Source organism: Ictidomys tridecemlineatus, chromosome 5 (assembly GCF_052094955.1).
Source record: "Ictidomys tridecemlineatus isolate mIctTri1 chromosome 5, mIctTri1.hap1, whole genome shotgun sequence".
Lineage (NCBI taxonomy): Eukaryota > Metazoa > Chordata > Mammalia > Rodentia > Sciuridae > Ictidomys > Ictidomys tridecemlineatus.
This window is the reverse complement of record NC_135481.1, coordinates 133,217,829-133,242,373: the sequence shown is the minus strand read 5'-3', so window position 1 is coordinate 133,242,373 and position 24,545 is coordinate 133,217,829. Positions and strand designations below refer to the sequence as shown.

The window sequence follows — 24,545 nt, the reverse complement described above, 5'->3', positions numbered from 1 at the left end:
TCCCTGCCATGGCTAGTTTTGTTGCTTATTCCATGTTTTCAAATTGTGGGTTTCTTTTTTAAACTTTTTTGCTTTTTAGTATGTCTTATTTTTTTCTTGGTAGTCAGATATGATGTTCTAGGTAAAAGTACCCTCTGAAAGTAGGCTTTTAGTAGTAGTATGGTGCTAAGTTGTGGGGAGAGGCATTCTGTTGTCTCATGAGTAGGTCTTTTTTGTGTGCCTGTGTTTCTGGACTGTGAATTTTCTTTATGTTTCTAAGAGTTAGTTGTTTGTTTTTCCTTTAAGGTGGATCAGGCTGGGTAGAGTGAGCTGGAGTTAATTAACTATTTCCCTTCTCTCATATGGAAAGCTAGAGTAGACTGGAGTTGGTCAGCCAGGTCAGTTAGATTCTGATAATATCTCAGCTGGTTAAGCTCTGATTGACTATTCCTGAGGACAGGCATTGTTAAGAACAACAGAAAGATCATTTCACAATGGATCCTTCCTCCTCAGCTGGTAACACCAGGGGATTATTCTCTGACATTTGCATTAAGAAACTGGTCAAGCTCCTGAAGGTAAATCTCCTAGTAACTGTGTGCCCCTTCCCACAATTGACTCCCTTGAAACTTTTCAACTTATTCACTCTGAGCTTCCAGAAATTCATTAATTGCACTTCAGATTTTCCTACCCAGCACTTATTCCTTTGGTAGTCCCTCCATCTCTGCTGTGACAAGCCATGACTGTGGGGTTAGGGATTTGTTCTGTGTCCTCTTCTGTTTTTCTGATCCAAAAAAACTTGATTTTTCAGACTATCCAGCTTGCTATTTGTTAGAATGGTGTGAGGCATGATGGTCTCCAAGTTCTGGAACCAGAACTGGAAACTGCATGATACCCTTCTCTTTGGGGCATTGTGAGGAGTTTCGAGATGGAGTTTAGATGTCTACAGCTACCTCCTATCAGCAATTGGTAGAGTGACACCTTTCTCTATCATCTTGGTATAATCATGAGAAACATCAGATAACCCCAAATTGAGGGCCATCCTACGAAATTCCTGGCTAGTATTCTTGAAGTGTCAAGGTCATGAATGATTCCATTTCTATGACATTCTTAGAGTAAGTAGAATCAGAGGCAGAAAGTAGAATCATGGCTTCCAGCAGCTGGGAGGAGAGAGAAAAGGGGACTTATTGTTTAATGAGCAGAGACTCAGTTTTACAGGATGAAAAGTTGTGGTGATGCATAGTCATCATGGTTACACATTATTAATGCATTTAATACCACTGAATTGTACATTTAAAATATAGGTAAAGATGTTAAGTTATATGCTGTATTTTGGAAAAATAATCAAAAACTACCATTATTTATATCATCACACAATTTGTTGCAGCTTAGTCATCGGAGACCTTTTTTAGTTGACTGCATATACACCAATCTGTGAATGCACACCTACATCTATTTTTATGAATTCATACTTAAATCTTGCACACTAATTCAATACTGTGGGCTTTATTATGGTCTACATATTTCTCTGTAGCTTTTTCCTCTGGAAATGAGAAGTCAGGCTGTCATTATCTACAATATATTTTCTTGATTCAACCTCAACATTCCCTCAAAGTGGCTTAGAATTACTAGCATATACCCTTGGTGAGAGAAGGAAAAAATTACCAACTGGAGTATGATGATATATACAATTCTTTTTTGTCTTTAGCTTTATAGTGTCCAGTGTAAAAATTTTTCAAGTTCCTTGAGTCATCTCTTTTCTTCCTAATCCATCAGTGTGCTTGTGTGCTTAATTTGTAGTGCAACTATATATATTTATCAAAGTCTGAACCCCTTCTTTGGTTTCTCTTATTGTAGGTGATGGTTTTTATAGTTTACATACAATATAATTCACTCTTTTGTGTTCTAATTGTTTTGGAGAATTCAGAGTTGTGTATTTGCCACCTATATCATACATAATAGTCTCAGTACCCATAAAATTCCCTTGTCCTGCCACTTTGCTGTAATTTCTCTCCTACTTACCACCTGTAGGCAATATTCATCCATTTTCTGTCTCTTTAGTTTGGCCTTTTCCACAAACATACAAATGGGATCATACAACAGATAACATTTGGAGTTTAGCTTCTTTCATTGATCAAAACATGTTTACATTTCATGCATGCTGTTTCGTGAATCAATAGTTTGTTCTCTGAGTTGTCTTTATATGCCTGGTATCCTTAAGAGGGAAATTTGCAAGCACACAGGGAGAATGACATGCGTCCTTAAGGCAGAGCTCTTAACCCCAAAGAACTCCAAAGATGCCAGAAAATGCATTAGAGGCGAGGAGAAAGGAATGGGACAGATTTTTCCTCACAGCCTTCAGAAAGAAGCAACTCTTGATCTAGGGACTTCTAGCCTCTGGAACTAAAATACAACTTTCTATTATTTAAACCACCCAGTTTGATATAGTATCCCTAACAATTTAATACTGTGTTTAGTTATGTGTCTGTTTATAACTTTTATCATTTTTTGTGTTTTTTGTTTTGTTTTTCGTATTGCTTGCTTTACTATCTTGAGCACCTCCTAGCCACATTTTCTTGTTAGCCATTATAGCCCCCATACTGGCCAGAAATAAAGTGGGGGAGGGATATTGGAGAGAATGGTGAAATACCCCAGCCACCCTAGAGAGCAGCTATCAAACTGTATGCTATGTCATGGGTAGGTTGGGAAGGGTGACATTGGTAATAGTACTATGTCTGTCACATAGGGTGAAAGTCTGCCTTCCATGTAAAAGAGAATTGTGTGTACTGAGGAATAAAAACTACAGCCTTAACAAAATGGAAGAATCTTCATGTGTTATTGGACACTGGGACCCTTCAAAATGTATTATCAGCACACTTTTTAAATAGCCTTTTTGAAGTTTGCTAACTCATTATTTCAAGGTTCATTTTTACCTTCTTTGCTGGATTTTAAAAGGTTTCCTCTCCCCTTGGTAAGTGTTCAGAGTAATTCTGAGAGAGCTTTTGGTTATAGTTTTCCATAAAAGAAAGCCTAAGGATTGATATATTAAGAGGATGGGGTGTAAATGGTGAATACTCCCTTCTGTTCCTCCTGACACGAAGTGTTTTGTTTTAAACTAGACTTTTTAAAAAATATTTTTTAGTTCTCAATGGACCTTTATTTTGTTTATTTATATGTGGTGCTGAGAATCCAACCCAGTGCCTCACACATGCCAGGCAAGTGTTCTGACACTGAGACACAATCCCAGCCCCTGGAGTTTTAGGTTCACAGAAAAACTGAGTGGAAAGTACAGAGATTTCCCATATCCCCCATGAACCCACATGTGTACAACCTCCCAACTGTCAACAGCCTCCATCAGAATGGTACATTTGTTACAATTAAAGCATTTGCATCAATACATCATCACCTAAAGTTCATAGTTGATATTAGGGTTCATTCTTGGCATTACCTGTGCAGATTTTTTTTGAAAATAAATCATAATGCCTCTGTTTCTGATGTCTCAGTCTGTGGTCTTATTTTCCTCAACAAGGGAAAGACAGGGTGGAAATGGGATAGGGTGGAAGTGAAAATTTCTTGCCAAACTTTTCTCTCTGAATTTGCCTCTTTATCAGATTCATCCAAGTTTGCCTTAGTGGAACTTCATTCTAGAATCTGGAATGTTGTTAAATAGTATTACTGGTTTCCAGTGCTGTTCAAATGTATGAATGTGTGTATCTGCATAATATTTCAAGGAAACTTAAGAAGGTGATGAATTGGGGATTGCAAGCTTTCTGCCTGTATATCTTACTAATCTCCAACTCAGACACAGAGATGCTAATCCCTTTGTACCTGTGTTTATGCTCTTTCTTCTCACCTATCTTGATAAGTTTGTACTTATATTTCAAGATTTGGCTGATTGGTCATCTCTTTCAGAAAGATTTTGCTGAACCCCTTGACTAAAGGAAACCCTTTAAAATCCACCAAAGAAGGTAAAAATGAACCTTGAAATAATGAGTTAGCAAACTTCAAAAAGGCTATTTAAAAAGTGTGCTGATAATACACTTTTGAAGGTATTATCAGCATACTGATAATTGGATCCTCAGCCTATGGCAAATCCCAGGAAATCCCTCAGGAAATCCCAGTAAATGTCTTATTAAGGGTGACCTCTGTCCAGGGAGATTGAACCTATCAAAGTATGGAGGGATCTGAATATTCATCATTGGAATATGGGCCGGGATGACAGAGTACTATGCTATAGTATACCCGATTTTTAATTCTGAGTATCTAACAAGGTTTTTATTTAAGAATGTCTACTCACATTTAGGTCAACCTAGACTGTAATAAAAAAGCTGTCATTTAAAAAAAATTGGGTACATGACTTCATGAAAAATCCATTCTTTTTGTTTTATTAATATTGCATAGAAATATAAAATTTCACATAACATTTTCACTAAGTACAACTGTAAGAACAAATTCTTGTCAAATAATTAGAAATATTTAATCAATATACTTATGAGTTTATTATCAATAAAGTATATACTTGGAAACAATTCTGAAGCAATAAAAGACCTTATGCTAAAATAAATCATATTCTTCCATAATGCAATCATTTATTTAACAAAAGCCCGCCCAGTCAGTTTAATTCATTAGAGAATTTTCCACATTTGTAAATATTTGTTTCTACTTTGCTTGCTGACATCATTTTTTCCTTCCTTCCCTATCCCTTTTCTTCACACTGGAAATGGTCAGTGAGGTGATTATACCCCATTTGGGGCTTGGTTCTACTTCTTTCTGAACATAAAGTCTGGGCATAGCAATTAGGTACATAATTACTTAAGTTTACCCTGAAGATTTCTTCAGAGCTATCATTCTTCCTAACATCATTCTAGCAACTGTGTGATTCACCCCAATCTAAGGTCTCGTTGTCTGTAACAGCTGTTCAAATCCCTGTGACTCTAGAGAGGGCAAAACTCTTCTCAGAGGTGGTCAAAATGAAGTAGGTTATTTTGCAATCTTTACTACATGCCAGGAAATGATGATTGAATAGGAAATTATCCTCATTTGGAAAGGTGAAAATATACAAAAGCAATTGAGTGATTTATTAACAATTCCTTGGTTACATTTGTACTTTTACTTTATGGATTAAGATGCATCATATCATCTGATGCTCAAAACAAACAGTGTGGTAGGCAGAAGAGATATTCTTCTACAAATGAAGACAAAGAAGCTTAGAGACATGAGGCACCTGCTTAAGGTGGCACAAATAGAAATTGATGGCAGTAGGATTTGAGCTCATGTGCTCTGATTTCCAGCCCCCAAAAGCTGTCATGTTGCAATGTTTCTTACTAACTTCAGTGTAGTGAGGAGTGGTCTCCAGCACTACCCCGAAAATTGACTTGGTGTACACTACCTGGGTGCCTTAAAATCTGAGGAAACTGAATCGTACTGTTTTGGAAGAGAAATCCATATGTTGTTTTCAGTGTTGCTGTTGATGGTCCCAATGTTCTTGATAAGTGGTAACTGGTATATGACCTTTATAACCACATAATTGCCATAATTATAAACAGAAGTGCAAATAATAGATTAAGGATAAAATATCAAACAGTATGCTAAATATTAAAGTAGTTCAGATGGGAAATGTACATTATTCAACATTCAGAAATGCAAAGTAAACACAATCTTGATTAAAATATCAGTAAAAAATTGATTTTAAGATTCTGATCTCCTATAATACATTTTCCAATTTTGTTTAAAAATCTGAAAAATCATGTTTATCTTATAGTTTTTTCACTATAAAAATCATGTTTTCCCTTGAAAAATCAATACCTTGTAGTTAGCTTCCTTTTAAGTATAATTTGATGATTAGGAGGCTTTCACTGCAGGAGTGATCTTGCGGAAGAATTTATGGCCTTGGGAATTTGTATTTTCAAATATATAGCCTGGAGGAGAGGGATAGCTAGCTGGGCAGATTTCTTGTTTCTTTGGTGTGTACTCTATAGAATACATAGTGATATCATCGAATGGAACAGAACTCTTAAGAGCAACATTTAAAGGTTTGCAACTCTCTGTTGGAATCAATTCATGTGGCACATAGTGAGATCTGAAAGTGCTCAAACCATCAAATTTTCCAGAAGGGTTGGGAATCTGCTGCTGCTGCTTAATGAGCCCTTGACGACAAATTTCCCATACTGGAAAATCTTCCTTCATGGTGCTTTTTCCTTGGAAAGGAAAATTGTTTTTTCTTCTGTGAGAAACTGGCCTGATGGGAACAACACGGTTGGCCTGATAGGGAACATAGTCAAGGTGGCTTGTGCTGTTTAACTGCATGCTGCCTGTAGGGGGCACATACTCTGGTACTTTCTTGACTTCTGGTGGTGGGATTTCCCATGGTTGGAAACTTTCCCGGAATTCAGTGTTTCCTTCAAATTGAGCACTTTGGGTCACTCTGGTGTGGGCAGGTCTGCATATTTTTGCAGTTTCACCAACAAGACCCTGAAAGTCATTCCGGTGAGTTGTGAGATCCTCAAAAGGTTGGTCAGTTGGCTTGTAAACTTCTTTTGGCTTTTCAAACTTGATTTCTAGCTGATGAGGTACATAATCAATGCGATGACTTGTATCACCATTAAAAGGGGCTGTAGAACGCTTGACTACAGAGAAGGGCTTAAAGCTTTGTCTTGGTTTTATCTCCTGAGGAACATAGTCATCCTGAAAGGTAGTTGAATTTCCAAATTTCACAGTTGGGGGATGATAAGTTTGTTCTGGTTTATAAAGTTCACTTTTCTGAATGCCCCAAGATCTATAATCATCTTAAAAATTAAAACAAAACATTTTTAAATGCTGAAAGAAACAACTCCCTTCTAAGAATCATGACTGATTTCTTTCTTGGCCAAACATCCTTTCTTTTAGAAAACCAAACACTAGCATCAAGTATGAAATTACTTTGATGGCCTCAGATTTGCTATTTTTTCTTCATTTCCCCCTTCTTCTACCCATCTCCCCACTTTAGCACACCCAACTTTTCATTTCCAGATTCACCTAATTACATACAAGGGAATGGCACGTCTGAGCCCATTTGTGGATTATTATTGAAAGCCAAAAGGACTGTGTGGTGAGGACAGTTTAGAAGGGTATGGTTTCAATCCTGGGAACTGGCTAGGATTTTCACTATAACTTGCAGAATGCTAACGCAAGTCATCAAATCCATGAATTAATGTAAATCAAGTGTTCTAATGTGAGAGCACAGGTGATGTGTGTCTACTCCTCCCTTTGGACTGTTATCCTCTAAGGAGAGAAAATTTCAATTCCATTATGGGACTTCTTGAGCAAGGTCAAGGTAACTAGTATTATCCCAGAGATATCATTGACTTCATTTATTCTTCCTTATGTGAGATTCAGACTTTCAGACATTCCCAAAAGGTAAAGCTTCATTTAGAGGCCAGGGTCCTGAAGTGAGTACCATCAAAAGTGTTTTAGAGCAAATTGTTGTATGCATTTACGAATGTCACTAATATGTATAACTATAATGCACTAATAAAAATGAAATTTCTAAATGTAAAAAATTGCATGGAGAACTTAGGAGGGAACATAGGATCTAACTTCTGAGATTTAGAAATTCAATACTTTAACTCTATTTCCCACAGCTTACCTGGACTGTGGATAGAAAACTCAAGTGTTTATATTTAAACTGAGAATTAGTTAGAATATCTATTTCTAGATGAGAAAGGTTATATGAGGAATACTATAAAAATTGACTTCACTGAAAAATGTATTTCTTTAATTACCAAAAATTAATTTATAAAAGACAAGGTTTGTTAAAACAAGGTAATGTATTAGAATATGGACTAAAATCTATGCAAAGTACACTGAAATAGCCAGACCTTGAATACTTATTATGTGGAGCATCTTTCCTTTGAAAAAGAAAAATTCTTCATCCAGAGAAATTTCTGCCAAAATAGTCAAGAACTGGACTAATAATTAAGCTACTGATATTTGGATAAGAATGGACATCTGTTGCAAGAGCAAAATTATCTTTAGGTTATCAGATACCTATGAAACAAACTGTCAAGAAAAGATAAGCTAGATCAAGTAGTCTTGTTTTGTGAAACAGAAGTTGAAATTAAAAGCTAGATAGGAGAAGAATCTATAAATGATGCCATGAGATAGAATTGGAAAGCTGTGGCATGCTGAAGTTATTTCAAGACAGACTTGTAAGAAAATGGAAATGATGCCATAGGCAGAGGAGCCCAGTTAGTAGGATGGCCATCAGAGCAGAGACATAAGGGGAAGTGGTGAAGGTTCTGTGAGAGAGACTGTGAAGCTCATCAGAGGTGAGGAAGAAGCTCTTGACTTAAGCTCCTTCTACTGAGCTGCATTCCATTTCCAGTTCACTTGAAGCTTTACCACAAAACACCATATTGCAGTAGCTAACAGGAAATCAAGAGATTTCAGTAAAAATCTACAGTCCACAAAATCATGCATAAATGGGCTGATTTGGTACACAGGCTATAGTCTGGTGCTCCTTGCCTTAAAGTGTATAGTACATATTTTTAATTAATCACAATCTACCTGCAAGCAATAGTATTATGATTTATATACACAGTCATGTACCAAATAAGAACAGGTATCATTAAGGAATGCCTTATAAGGCAATTCTGTCATCCTGCAAACATCAGAGTGTTTAGACTAAGTGTTAAGACTAAGATGGGGGCTGGGGATGTGGCTCAAGTGGTAGCACACTCGCCTGGCATGTGTGCGGCCCGGGTTCGATCCTCAGCACCACATACAAAGATGTTGTGTCCGCCGATAACTAAAAAATAAATATTAAAAAAATTTTCTCTCTCTCTCTTTAAAAAAAAAAGACTAAGATGGCTATATCACCACTAGGTGTTATAGTCTTACAGGTCCACGACAATCTGCGTGATCCATCATGGACTGAATCATGGAGTGCCTGACTATAATCTTAAATACTCTCAACAGTAAACTTCCAACTCCTACCTCCATTTTGTATTTATTGTTACTATATTTTTAATTTTATGCATCGTGCAAAATAACAACAAAATTGTCTTCATTTATGCTCCCAAAACTATTTTATATTAATTTCCATTTTAACATTTTTCTGGGGATCTTCATTTCCTTATGTTGAGTTTTTGCCTGGCACCATATTTCTTGTACCTAAACAATCTTCTTTAAAATTTCTTTTAGTGAAGCTTTATTGATAATTCAGTTTTCAGTTATTTGAAATGACTTTATTTATGATAGATAATTTCATTGGGGATTGAATGTGGTTGACAGTTTTCCTCTTCAACCCTTAGCATTTTAAAGATGTTAACTCCATCATCTTCTGGTTTGATTGTTTCTGACATAAAGTCTGTGTGTCCTTTCTTTATTCCTCTATATGTAATGTGTCTCCCCTACACCCAGGTGCTTTAAGGATTTTTTTCATTTTTCATTTTCAAGTCAGAATTTCTAGGTGATTTGTTTTCTTCTTTTTATAAATTTATTTTGCCTGGGGTTCTCTAAGCTTCTTGGATCTAAACTTTGATGTTATTCATTGTCTTTGGAAAATTCTTTTCTATTACATCTTCCAATAATTCTTTTATCTTTTCTGAGATTTCAAATATGTAGATGTTAGGTCCATTAAAAAGTGTCCCATTGGTGACTGTGGTGTGGCTCGGTGGTAAGGTGCTTGCCTCCCACGTGTGAGGCACTGGGTTCAATCCTCAGCATTACATAAAAGTAAATAAACAAAATAAAGATACTGCATCCATGTATAACTAAAAAATATTTTTTAAAAAAGTGTCCCATAGCTTTGGATGGTCAGAATCTTTTATTTTTTTCATTTTTCTTTCTCCTTGTGTTGTGTTTTGGTTCAGGAATTTACATTGACCTATTTCAGGTTTACTTAAGTTTTTCCCTTGACTGTGTAATGTCTATTGATATGCTTATGAAAGTCATCATTTATCTTGGTAATTGCTTTTATTTTTGATTTATAATTATTTCAATTTTATAGTTTATTCATCTTTTTTTCTAAAATTCATTTGTTTATGTGTTGTTGTCCACCTTTTCTAACTATAGCTTTTAGTACTAGTTACTAGTCTTTTTACTAAAAAAAAAAAAAAAGAAAAAGAAAAAAAAAGTTTTCTGGATTGTTCCAATGTCTGGTTAATTTCTGAACCTGGTTTAGATTTGGTCTCTTGACAGTCCCTTCCCTTCCTTCCTTCTTACTTTGTTTTCTTTGCATAATTTATAATTTGGATTTGAAAGCAGGATATTGTATATAGCACAAATAATAATATATGTAGAGATGGATACATATCTTCATCTGCTGGATCTTCAGTGAGTGGAGTTCAGTCAGTTCAATTTATAGTTGAACTGGGTTTGAGTTTTGTTGTTATGCTTACCTTCAGTGCATCTCCAGTTTCACATTCTTTTGGCATCATGTTTTGCTCAGATAAGAGTCTGATTTACTAGAGTTTTTTCATTGTCTGCCCCATTCTCAGCTATAGGCTTTCTCTTTACACCGATACCTCAGAGAAAATGTTTTTCTCCATATCCTGCCTTTTAACAATGGTAAACTGCTGTTGTTATCAATGCTTAGATATGATGTTGGAGTGTGTGTATGGGGAGTTGTTTCTCTGTGCTTTGTCCAGCTTCAGTCTTATGCAGGTCCTATGCCTCTGGGTCTCAGAAGTAGAGCTCTCTATATCCCTTGATGTTGCGGATCTGTAGTGAGTTGGTTCCAGGACAATCTCCTATTCTTTCATGCTAGAAGTCTTGTCTTGCTGCTGCTTCTTGTTTTTCCTTTTCCTTTTCCCAAGTTGGAATAGACATTCACTTTTTCTTTGGGGATAACAGTGATACCTTTCCCGCAACAGACTAATGCTTTGTTTGTAGGTCTGAGGCATTCAAATGGAGCTTTCTGCCTTTCCCACAATGATGGTTATGTTTCTCTCCATGCCTGCTTCCTCTGACCTCTAGTCTTTCCTTCAATCTTTTTAACGAACACACAGTGAGCATCCAAAGAGAAGAGTGTCCAAGGCTCTCTGGGCTCTCACATAAACTATACTCAATCTCTTAATAATTTGTTTGAAACAATGAAAATTTTAAATCTCTGCATGCCAGCCAGTCTGCATTCTATGTACTGCTCCAAGGGAAATGGTACTTGCATCCTGTCTCAACTTTGAGGCAGCTGTTTGTCCTTTTATTTCAGATTAGCAGTTTGACTCGTGGTCTCAGCTTTCTGAAGGATTCATGAACATCTATCATTTTTTAAATTATTTTATTTGTTAGCTCGAGAACACACTACTTCTAGTGTTGTGTATCTTATTTGGAAGCTGGAAATCCTGAATTTTCCTTTATGATAAGGCTTTAAATTAAATCTTCACGCCTCAATTTCTTTTACAGATATAAAGCTATTATGACTTTCTTCTTGAGTTAATTTGGATAAATTATACTTTTCAAAAAATTTGACAATTTCATGTATTTTATCAATTTTTTGGTATACATTTTTAATAAACTTTTCTTAATGTATGAAAAAAATCAATCTTTGAATTTAACTCAATGTTTATTTCATTTACACTTAATGTAACACATGATCTAGCTGAACTTAAATTCACTGTATCATTATTTACTTTTGATTTTCCCCATGCTCCTTTATTTCCTACCTTCTTTTAGATTAATAAAGGGTATTTTTGTTATTCCATTTTTCTGTTAGAATTTTAATTATAAATTTCTGTATTTGCAAAATAAAAAGGTGTATTTACTTACTATTCTGGCCTAGTCAAACTAAATTGATATTCTTAATATTTCTAGAACAATGGAAGAATCTCTTGTTTAATTTCAATTATACCTTCCTTCCTTTTATGCCATTGTTCTATTTTACTTCTACATTTTTGTGAAAATATAGTTATTAATATGACTTAAAGAAGTCAATATTTATTTATATTTATCCAAATAGTTTCCATTTATATGTGCTTCATTCCCTCATGCATTTCATACTTCTATCTGGAATCATTTTCCTCCAACCTGAAAAACTTGTAATAAGGGCCTGCTGCTAATGAATTCAGTTTTTGTTTTGCCAGAAAATATTTTTACTTTGTCTTATTTTTTGAAGGATGCTTTCACTATTTACAAATTCTAGGATTTGCTGGGTTTAAAATTCTAGGGTTCCCTCCTCCTACCCTTTTGGCACTTTAAAGATGTCTTTCCATTGTCTTTTGCCTTCCATAGTCTCTGTAAAAGTACTATGCATTTGTTAAAAAGTCAGATATCAGTTTTGGATTGTTTTTGTTTTTGTACTGGGGACTGAACCCAGGGGTGTTTTACTACTGAGATATACCCTCCACCCTTATTTTTTGAGACAGTGTCTCACTTGCTAGGCTTAAACTTGAAATACTCCTCCTACTGTCTCCAGTCAATGAGATTATAGGCGTGTGCCACTGCACCTAGCTTTCTCTTATTTTTAAGAAGTCATCTTTATTTTGTCATAAATTTGACAACAGTTGCTTTGGGATAATTTCCTATGTTTATCCATTTTAAGTTTCTTGATTCTATGGCCTGATTCTGTCGCTGATTTTGGAAATCTCTTGACCATTTCCTCTTCAAATATTTCCTGGCTTTTTCACAGGTCTCATGATATTTTACTATATGCTGAATATTGTACATAATCATAGAAGCTAAAATCAATGTTATTTGCCACAGGAGACAGTTTCTTCTTTCCTCTAGTAGGCAGAAAGAATTTAGGGTAGGTTACTTTATTCCAGTTGGGAATTGAGCTAGGTTAGCTCTCACTGGCATCTTTAGTTAGATGTATTCTTCCTCTAGTTTCAAATGTCTCAAGGACAAGACTTGAGGTAACTTTGTATTAGGGCCTTCATTCTAGTGGGACTTTTTCTCCTAAGCATCTATTCCCATGTAAAAGTGGAATATTTCTGTGGGAGTTTTTTTGGTCCAGTTTCTTAGCCCATCATGATCCTTAAACATTCTGTCAATGTTCCACAAGGAAAACTGCCGTGCATCTGGAGTTCTAGAGTCCAGTTTGTCAAACCAGCCCACAATCAAGTATTCCACCAGTTTCTCTTTCCCACAGTAGAGTGACTATGCCTATGCCAAGATCAATCCTTAGCCTAGAACTAGACTTGACAAATGCTGCCACAGAAATAAACAGTTGGCCATTTCATCTCATCTAGGAGGCTTCCTCCCTCTCAGGAGTTTTATTTGCCTCCTCACTTGTCCCATGCCATTTTTAAAATATAAGCATTTTTTAAAAATTCTATACTCAAAAAAAAGCCTGTTGCAGTGGAAGTAATGCCTTTCTGCCATCTACTGTATCCTACTGGCAGCAGAACTTATAAAAATTTGTAATGGCTATAGGAAAATCATCAAGCCTCATAGCGTACCAAATAGCTTGGCTCTTTTCAACCTATATTTATAGAATTATATTCCAATTCCTCAGCTCTTACCATGTCTACTAATGAATTCTTTCTTTTTTCTGGCTTTATGATTACATGCTTGTTTTGTACCAGATTTGGGGATATTCTTTCTCTCTTTATCCATAATCACTAATCTCCAATGCATTCACAGGCTAGCCTAAAGTGATATATTACAAAGTATACATTTTTGAAGTACTGATTGTTCCTGAATTAATGAATTATCTACCACCCTTGTAGTATATATTATTTATTTTTAGTATGGCTTAGTTTCCATTATACAATACAGAATTTTTAACTATAATCATCATACTTATATTAGACCTCTAGACTTACTCATACTATAAACCTGCAACTTATTATTTCTTACTTTGTGATAGTATCCTGCTAAATACAACTTTATACCCTTTGGCCAACACTTCCCCATTGGAAAGATATTCTAACAGGACAATGGAAAGGTCCTGACCCAGTAATTGTCTGGAATCGGGGGTCTGTTTGTGTGTTTCCACAGGAAGAACAGCAGCCGATTTGGATTCCAGAGAGATTAACCAAGGTTCTGACCCAGAACAGCAGCCGATTTGGATTTCAGAGAGATTAACCAAGGTTCTGACCCAGTGATTGTCTGGAGTCGGGGGCCTGTTTGTATGTTTCCACAGGGAGAACAGCAGCTGATTTGGATTCCGGAGAGATTAACTAAAATCCTGACCCAGTGATTGTCTGGAGTCGGGGGTCTGTTTTTACCGAAGTCTGGCTTGGCACAAATCAGGAGCCACTTGTCAAAAAGAAACTAACTTTATTTTTAGAACTACAAACGCCAAACAAAACAGCTCCAGGGAAAAACCCTCAGAGCCCAACTGCCACCACCGGCTTCCACAAGCCTCTCTCCCCCACACCAGCCTTTTCCTCCCACAATCCTCCTCCTCTTGAGGCCGATTGGCTGGGTTGCGTGGGCAGAGCCAAAGAAGTCACCCAATGAGCAGCTCCGTGGAGGAGCCAATCAGCTAGATGTTGCTGGGGCAGCTGTGAGCCAATCATCAGCTGGCAGTCTGAAGGGCAGGGAAACAGCCCAATGAACATCACCGCAGAGGAGCCAATCAGCTAGATGTTGCTGGGGCAGTCTGAAGCTTGCTGGCAGCTGGAAGTTTGCTGGGGCCCCTTTGGCTGTGGCTCTCAACATCTCCCCCTCTCTGTTTAAACAACAAGCATGTGGCTTATGGACCGTGTCTGCCTTAGGTTGTCCAATACATATGGTCCTTACCCGTCTTCGGATGAGCTGACCTCAGGGCGTCAGCCTCCTGTCTTAGGTTGGTACCATTGTAATTGGATCTTACCCGTCATTGACTACCGGTCCAGTACAGCCACACCTGTGGAGAGGTCTCAGCGGGGGGGGGGGGGGGTGAGGTTCTTTGCCTCACCTCTGTTGACCCCCAAATTTTAGCTGAATGATCATGACAAGCAGAAGGGAGGAAGATATACCAAGTCAATTGACGGCTCCTTTTGGGAAAATTGTACCACCGATGATATCATCAGCAAAAATACCCCAACACTACCACAAGTCGCTGCACCAACAGATAGTTCACAATGCATACAAATGACACATAGTTCTGTAAGCAGTTCAGTGCAAGTTCTGTAAGCAGTTCAGTGATGGCTATTGCAGAAACTGTAGATTAGTTTTTTCTTTGTCTTCACCGGCACAGGGATGAAGATAGGAATTCTGGCAATAATGACTAAAGAAAAAATTAGGTAACATTCCAGAAGACACTAAAAGAAAACAATTTTCTTAACAATTTATATTATCTTCATCGGCACTGGGATGAAGATAGAAATTCTGGCAATAATGGCTAAAGAAAAAATTAGGTAACATTTCAGAAGGCACTAAAAGAAAACAATTTTCTTAACAATTTATATTATCTTCATCTGAAGATAGAAATTCTGGCAATAATGGCTAAAGAAAAAATTAGGTAACATTCCAGAAGGCACTAAAAGAAAACAATTTTCTTAACAATTTACATTATAGTGAAGAGAATTATTAAATATAATGAAAACGAAAGGTGAGAGTAAACAAACAGATCTGTTAACCTCCTTTTTTGTTTACATATTAAAACAATTCTTAACAGTTATTTACCCAATTTAAATTAAACCATTTAAATCACGTGAATAAAAAAAAAATATTTGGATCCATCTTTTCATGAGCGCTCATCATATATGATATATAGAAATATGTACATTGGACATACGTACATTCAAACATATAACACAAAACACAAGTGTGCACACATAATATAATACATACAACACATAACATAATAGTAAAGGCCTTATAACTTTTTACAGGTAAAATCTCTATTGCAATGTTTAAAAACTCTATAGTCAAAAAAAAAAAAAAAATAGAACTGATCAGCAAAACATTAACCTAGGTCTGTATGAGCTCAAAAAAATAAAATAGAACTTCATGATATGGGAAAGGGCAATAATAAAATAGATATTGAAAAAAGCATCCTGGTTCTGTCGCAGATGTAAGGATAACCAAATTGGAGTTTTGGATATCAGCTATTATGGATTTGAGCTAAATCATCTTCTTTTTGGTCTGTAGAAATCGCTTTAGTTAATCTCTCTGGAATCCAAATCAGCTGCTGTTCTCCCTGTGGAAACACAAAAACAGACCCCCGACTCCAGACAATCACTGGGTCAGGATTTTAGTTAATCTCTCCGGAATCCAAATCAGCTGCTGTTCTCCCTGTGGAAACATACAAACAGGCCCCCGACTCCAGACAATCACTGGGTCAGAACCTTGGTTAATCTCTCTGAAATCCAAATCGGCTGCTGTTCTGGGTCAGAACCTTGGTTAATCTCTCTGGAATCCAAATCGGCTGCTGTTCTTCCTGTGGAAACACACAAACAGACCCCCGATTCCAGACAATTACTGGGTCAGGACCTTTCCATTGTCCTGTTAGAATATCTTTCCAAAGTACCTTGGGCTTATGTACATTTTTTGGACACATATGCCTTTCTGCAGCACTAAGTCCTGATGAATCCAAATTTAAAAAGTTTAGAGTAAAAAGCGTTATTTTAAGTTTATCTTTGGGGAATATATACCCCTTCCCAATTCCATCTTTTTGCTTTAATAAGTACATTTTAATAGTTTGATGAGCTCTTTCAACTATGCCTTGACCCTGTGGATTGTATGGGATTCCTGTTATATGAGTAATGCCAAATGATGAGCAAAATTGTTTAAAAGAAGTAGACGTATAACCAGGGGCATTATCTGTTTTTAACTGTTTTGGAATGCCCACAGTGGCAAAATTTTGTAAGCAATGAGCTATAACATCTTTAGTTTTTTCGCCGGCATGAAGGGAGCCCATCAAAAATCCAGAAGAAGTATCAATTGTAACATGCAAATATTTTAATTTTCCAAATTCTGGCAAGTGTGTGACGTCCATCTGCCAAATATGGTTAGGCATCAATCCTCTAGGATTGACTCCAAGATTAACTTGTGGTAAAAAGGTCACACAATTTTGACATTGTTTTATTATTTGTCTAGCTTGTTCTTTAGTTATTTTAAAACGCTTTTGTAAAGTATTAGCATTGACATGGAATCTTTCATGAAAATTTATAGCTTCTTCTAGTACAGAGAAAATATGTATGTCACGTGTAGTTTTATCTGCTAAATCATTGCCTAAACTAAGGGCTCCAGGCAATCCTGTATGTGCCCTGATATGTCCTATAAAGAATGGATCTTTTCTGTCCCAGATTAAACTTTGTATAGTGGAAAACAAAGAGAAAACAGTAGAAGAAGGGGAAATTCTACCAGCATCTTCAAGGGATACTATAGCATTAACTATATACTGGCTATCAGAAAATAAATTAAATACAGAATCTTTAAACATCACAAAAGTTTGTAATACTGCATTAAGCTCTACCTTTTGAGCTGATTGTTTGGGTACTAAAAATGTAAAAGTTTGATCAGGTGTAACTATTGCTGCTGTACCATTATTTGACCCATCAGTGAATATATTTGGAGCATTCATGATAGGTGTTTTTCTTGTCATTTTTGGAAAAATTACAGGATGCAATGACCAAAAAGACAATAAAGGATTAGATGGTAAGTGGTTATCAAATGAAACATTAGATTTGCACATTATTATTGCCCAAGTATTTAACTCATTAGCTAATTCATCAATTTGATTCATAGTATATGGAGTAATAATTTTATGGGGAGAAATTCCAAACACTGCCTTTGCTGTTTTTATTCCTTTGAGTATTAATTGTCCTACAGCCTCAGGATATCTAGTAAGAATAGTGTTAGGAGAATAAGATAAATGTATCCATAATAATGGACCTTCTTGCCAAAATACTCCTGTAGGAATATTTTTTGTTGGTAGTACAATAAATAATAAAGGCAAACTTATATCAATTCTATCCAAATGCATATTTTCCATATATGTTTCAATGATTTTTAATGCCTTTCTTGCTTCAGGCGTTAACATTCGGGGTGAATTTGGATCTGATGGACCTTTTAGGATATCAAATAAAGGTCCCAATTCTCCTGTTGGAATACCTAGATAAGGCCTTATCCAATTTATGTCTCCTAATAACTTTTGAAAGTCATTAAGTGATTTGAGTTGATCTACTCGTATTTGAATTTTTGGTGGACGGACCATGGTTGAGGATAATAGAACTCCTAAATAATTAATTGGAAAATTTAATTGCACTTTATCTATTGCTATCTCTAGATTATAATTTTTTAATAAGTTTGTAAGTGTGGCATAACATTCTAGCAATGTGTTTTTAGCTTTGTGTGCCAATAACACATCATCCATATAGTGAAATATTTGTAGTTCAGGATTTTGATTTCTAAGTGGCTGGATTACTTTGTTAACATAAATTTGACACATAGTTGGGCTGTTAGCCATCCCTTGAGGGAGTACTTTCCATTCATATCTCTGATCAGGACCTTCATGATTTAGTGCAGGGATAGTAAATGCAAAACGTGGACTATCCTCAGGATGAATTGGAATTGAAAAAAAACAATCTTTAATATCTATAACTAAAACATACCAAGTTTTTGGCAAAGCAGACAATTGAGGAATCCCCGATTGAGCAGGTCCCATAATGACCATTTCATTGTTAATGGCTCTTAAATCTTGCAGTAATCTCCATTTACCAGATTTCTTTTTGATGACAAAAATGGGAGTATTATGGGGAGATACAGAAGGTTGTATATGTCCTTCCGCTAATTGTTGTTTGACCAGATCATGGGCTACTTGTGTCTTTTCTTTAGTCAAGGGCCACTGAGGAACCCATACTGGTCTTTCTGATTTCCATGTAATTTTTATTGTCTCAGTGGCCCTTTGTGAAAATCCAACCCATGTCTGTCTGTTCTTTGATCTATTTGTATTGGTGCTGCTATACATTGTTCTTGTCTTTCTAATCTTTTTCCTTTCCTAAAACCTTGTCTAGCCATAATAGTGGGTGCATTTTGATTGATATTATTTGTTAATGTCAAACCTAATTGATCTAAGACATCTCGTCCCCATAAATTTACGGGAAGATGATCCAATACATATGGCTGTATAGTTCCTTCACATCCTTCAGGATCCTTCCAATCTAATAGCATTGCACTTCTATCGGGATTAGTCGCCACTCCTAGGCCTCGAAGCGATTGAGTGGCTTGTTGTAATGGCCAATGTTTTGGCCATTCTTGACGAGAGATGATGCTAAGATCTGCACCTGTATCCAGTAGCCCATTAAATTCATGTCCTTGAATATTTAGTTTTAGCATGGGGCGAGAATCTAAATTTAAAGAAAGCATAGCCCAATCTACACCTGTGGAGCCTAATCCCTTGGAACCTCTTTCTACAACATGACTGGAAAATTTATCATGTAGGCTTGGTATTATTAGTAACTGTGCTATTCTATCTCCTGGTGAAATTACTGATATACCCTTTGGAGAACTGGCTATAATTTTTATTTCACCTTCATAATTGGAATCAATTACCCCAGGACTTATCAAAAGTCCTTTTAGAGTAGAAGAGCTGCGTCCCAATAATAAGCCTACTGTTCCTTTGGGAAGAGGTCCTTTTACCCCTGTGGGAATGATTTGAACTCCCATCTCTGGAGTTAGTACTGATTTGGTGGAGGCGCAGATGTCCAACCCTGCGCTCCCTCTGGTTTGTCTGATGAGGGATCTGATGTGCTGGGCACTACCCTGACGGGGTTGCTGGGGTTGCTGGGTTCCTCCAGTGCTCCGTATATTTGTGGTTTGGGGCCCCGGAGCATTGGGGCCCCCTGTCCATTTTTTGGCAACGGAGCCTGATGCCTTTGTCCACGATATTGTGGATAAACACCTTGTCCTTGTTCGTTTTTTGATAATGGAGTACCCTCTATGGTGGTTTGAGGACGGTATTCATTAGCCCAATATAATGGAGTACCCTCTATGGTGGTTTGAGAACGGCATTCATTAGCCCAATGTCTCCCTCTACGGCATCGTGGGCAAATACCCGGTATTCTACTTGTTTGATACCTAGTTTTGTTAAACCCTCCTCCTATGGGGCAATTCCTTTTAAAATGTCCTGTTTGTTGACAATTGTAGCATGTTCTTGGCCTGGCATCTAAAGCCTGTTTTACTGCAGTTGCCACAATTTGCCCTTGTTCATTAATGTCTCTGGCATCTAAAACCTGTTTTACTGCAGCTGCCACAATTTGCCCTTGTTCATTAATGTCTCTGGCATCTAAAGCCTGTTTTACTGCAGCTGCCACAATTTGCCCTTGTTCATTAATGTCTCTGGCATCTAAAGCTTGTTTTACTGCAGCTGCCACAATTTGCCCTTGTTCATTAATGTCTCTACATAATTTAATATATGTGTTTAAATCTTCCTGTTTCCATGGTCTAATGATATCTCTACACCAACGATTCGCTTGGTCATAAGCCAGTTGTTTTATAAATGGCATTGCTTGTTCTGTATTCCCAAAAACTCTGGTAGCTGTTTGAATAAGCCTATCTACAAATTCAGCGTAAGGTTCATTAGCTCCTTGTATTATCTTAGATAATTGACCTTGTAAACCTCCAGGTTCTTGTAAAGTCTTCCATGCCCTAACTGCATCTACAGCAATTTGTAAATATACACCAGGATCATATGCAAGTTGTTGCTGCCGATCCTCATAAGGTCCCTTTCCTAACAACATATCTAGATTTCTCTGAGGATAACCAGCTGCTGCATTTCGACTAGCCGTCTCCTTGCAAAATTCCTCATTGGCAACCTTCCATAACAGGTATTGTCCTCCATTTAGCACAGCTTTACACAAACTAGCCCAATCTGCTGGCGTCATGCTTAAGTTGGTAATGGATTCGACCAAGCTTACAGTGAAGGGTGCTTGAGGACCATAGGTTGCTACAGCCTCTTTTAGCTCCTTCACTGATTTGAAATTTAAACCCTGGTAAGTTCGCTGCCCTCCTACCTCAAATACAGGGCATACTTGAGATCCTGTCTCAGGATCCAAACTATCAACTGCGGGGGTTGGGAGTCTCTTAGCATATGGAGGTGGTGCTGTTGATTGGACACTTATGCCCTCTGGTGATAGAGTGCTGTTAGTAGCAGTCTCCTGTAGAGGTGGCGCTGTTGGTTGAACACTTATGCTCTCTAATAAAAGGGTCTTATTAGCAGTCTCCTGTTTTAAATTTTCCCCTGATAGATTTTTCTGCTCTAAACTTTCTTCCTCTGTCTCACTATCTCGAAAGACCTTCTCTTTCACTTGAATCTTTTCCTCTTTCTGACTAACTTGAGAGACTTCCTCTTCTACTTGAATCAATATGTCTTCTTCTTCCTCTACCTCTGTCTGAACTGAAGGCTTTGGACTAAGCAAACTAGATACCAACGTCCACAATGACAATGTGCCAACTGGCAGAGTCCCTGGGTTGTTCTTTTCTATTCTTTTTAAATCTTCACCATGATGGTTCCATTGTGATATATCTAACAACTCCTCCTTAAAAAGCCATGGGCTATATTCTTGTATCACATCAACGTATGCCCTGACTGCTCTCGGTTTTACTGGGAAGCTTCCTTCCTCTAACAATTTACTTAACACTCTTTCGGTTTGTTTTTTACTAATTGCTGATCCCGTATTTCTACTATAATACAACCCAACAAGATGACGCCAAACAAAACCGAGACAGAATCCAATAAAAAGGGAACCACACAAAATCATTATAACAGCCTTTCTATCCTCCTGACATATGCATCCGTCCTTTCTCCCTATCTGTTCCTCAAACGCAAATAGTTTTTCCTCAGATGTGAGTGGTTTTTCTTCCCTCTTACTCATCTCCAGGGACAGGAAAGTTAAAACAAAAACGAAGCAAAACAAAAGAGGAGACTTAGAATGGCTCCCCATCCTCTCGCCCTGCCCTCAGGGGCGAGCAGTTTACTTACCCTCAGTTGCTCCCCGGGCGAGCCACCAAATGCCGAAGTCTGGCTTGGCACAAATCAGGAGCCACTTGTCAAAAAGAAACTAACTTTATTTTTAGAACTACAAACGCCAAACAAAACAGCTCCAGGGAAAAACCCTCAGAGCCCAACTGCCACCACCGGCTTCCACAAGCCTCTCTCCCCCACACCAGCCTTTTCCTCCCACAATCCTCCTCCTCTTGAGGCCGATTGGCTGGGTTGCGTGGGCAGAGCCAAAGAAGTCACCCAATGAGCAGCTCCGTGGAGGAGCCAATCAGCTAGATGTTGCTGGGGCAGCTGTGAGCCAATCATCAGCTGGCAGTCTGAAGGGCAGGGAAACAGCCCAATGAACATCACCGCAGAGGAGCCAATCAGCTAGATGTTGCTGGGGCAGTCTGAAGCTTGCTGGCAGCTGGAAGTTTGCTGGGGCCCCTTTGGCTGTGGCTCTCAACACCCTTTGGCCAACACTTCCCCATTTTTCCTCACCTCCCTGCCCCTCATAACCATAGTCTTATTCTCTGTTTCTGTGTGTTCAATAGTTTCAGATTTTACATATATTGGATGACGCAATAGATTTTTCTATTCTGAACATTTCACTTAGAAAAATGTTCTCATAAATGACAGGATTTCCTTTGTTATGATTGAATAATATTCCATTTTTATACACACCGAACACATACACAAAGTTGAATATCCTTAATCCAAAAATATGAAATGCTCCACAACTTAATTCAAACCTTTTTAAATGCCAACATGAGGACACAAATGGAAAATTCCACATCTGACCTCATGTAACAGGTCAGGCAAAACACAGGCATGCTAAAAATATTGTATAAGACTATTTTTGTACTATGTGCATTTTATGTTTAGACTTGAGTCCCTTTCCCAAGATGTCTAATTTTTAAAAAACTGAATACTTCTGGTCCCAAGCATTTCAGACAAGAAATGGCTCCCTCCCCCTTCCCCTACACAATATGTACATACCCACCTTCAATTTCTTCATCCATTTATCTTTGTATGGACACTCATGTTGTTTCCATGTTGATGATTGTGAATAATGCTATAATGAATTTGGGAGTACAGGTATTTCTTCAAGATACTGAATTCATTTTTTTTTTCATGTATACATCCAGAGGAAGGATTTCTGGACCACACAAGGTTCTATTTTTAAAAAAATTTTGAGGAACATAAAACTGTTTTCCATATGGATATACCAATTTATATTCCTACCATAATGAACACAAGTGTTTTCATCTATATTCTTGCTAACATTTGTTATCTTTTTTGTAAAACCCGTCCTAACAGGTATGAGGTGATATCTTTGTTTTTGATTTATATTTCCTGATATTAGTTGAATAGATCTTCATGTACCTTCATGTATGTATTCTTTGGAAAAATGTCTATCCAGATCCTTTGGGCATTTTTTAAAAATCAGGTTTTTTTGCTTTTAATTATGTGATTTCCTTATACATTTTGGATCATATTTTCTCCCAAGGATGCTGTACAAAGATTTTTAGTTAAATGTAATTCCATTTGTCTATTTTTGCTTTTGTTGCTTGTGATTTGGGTGTCATGTCTCAAAGATCATTTCCAAAATCAGTGTCAATGAACTCTGTTTCCTTCTTCGAGTTTTACACTTTCAGTTCTTACATTTAAGTCTTTAATACACTTTCAGTTTATTTTTGTGTATGGCGTAAGATAAAGGTACAATTTCATTCTTTTATATAGATATCCATTTTTCCCATTATGTATCTGTGGTACTCTTACTGAAGGTTAGTTGACTATTAATGCTTAGGTATATTTCCAGACTCTTGATTCTGTTCCATTGGTTTATGAGTCTGTTCTTTTGCCAGTATCATACTATTTTGATCACTCTAGACTTATATTTTGAAATCAGGAAGTGTTATGTGTCCAGCTCTGTTTCTTCAAATGATTACTTTGGCTAATCAGAATCTTTCATGGTTTCACAGGAATTTTAGAATGCTTTTTTCCTATTTTTGTGAAAATACCAATGGGATTTTTATAGGGATTGCATAGAATCTATAGATCGCTTTGGGTAGTGCTGACATTTTAGCAATATTAATTCTTCCAATCTCTGAATGGGTTCCATTTATTTGTATCTTCTTTTAATTTCTTTCACCAAACGTGTTATAGTTTTCAGTATATAAATCATTTATCTCCTTGATTATCAATTATGAAATTTCTTAATGTCTATACCCATTCTGCAATCCAGATATTTGTATTTCCTACAATGGCTACAGAGCAGGGTAATCCCTATGTCTATTTATTATTATGGTTTATTTTCATGTACATCTTAATATGAATAAATTTCTAAGCTGAAGATGCTAGGAGAGCAGACACATTTTGTTTCACAAACTCCATGTCCAGAATGTAAGTGTTGTTTTGCTTACCAATTATAGGGTTGCTTATTTCTTTATCATATCCAATTTCTGTCTTTCCTCTTAGATTTTACAGATACCTGCCCTTAAGTAGGAATCTAAAAAAAAACCCTTCAGTACAATTACATAGAATTATTAAGTACAGCCTTGGCCCTTGCATTTCTGTTGTCTCATGCCTGAAAACCTGGAAGTTCAAAATGTCACCTTTCCTGAATAGAAAAGTTCAGGAGCTAGAAGGCCAGCCTTGAATTATGAAAATGAAAATATGAGAATCCATAGATAACAGTTTATGGAAAGCCAGATCTAGGGTTGGACAGAGAAGC

General features: G+C 36.9%; 1 protein-coding gene across 2 annotated transcripts in view; it reads right to left on the bottom strand.

The window, feature by feature from the left end:
• Nucleotides 1–4,345: 4,345 nt before the first annotated feature.
• Nucleotides 4,346–24,545, bottom strand: part of Saxo2 (stabilizer of axonemal microtubules 2) — a 30,382-nt gene continuing 10,182 nt past the window's right edge. For both annotated transcript variants that reach the window (XM_078051101.1, XM_021722945.3), the window contains exon 4: nt 4,346–6,761. In XM_078051101.1, coding sequence (XP_077907227.1) covers nt 5,818–6,761 — 944 coding nt within the window. In that variant the 3' untranslated portion in view covers nt 4,346–5,817. The remainder of the gene's footprint in view (nt 6,762–24,545) is intronic.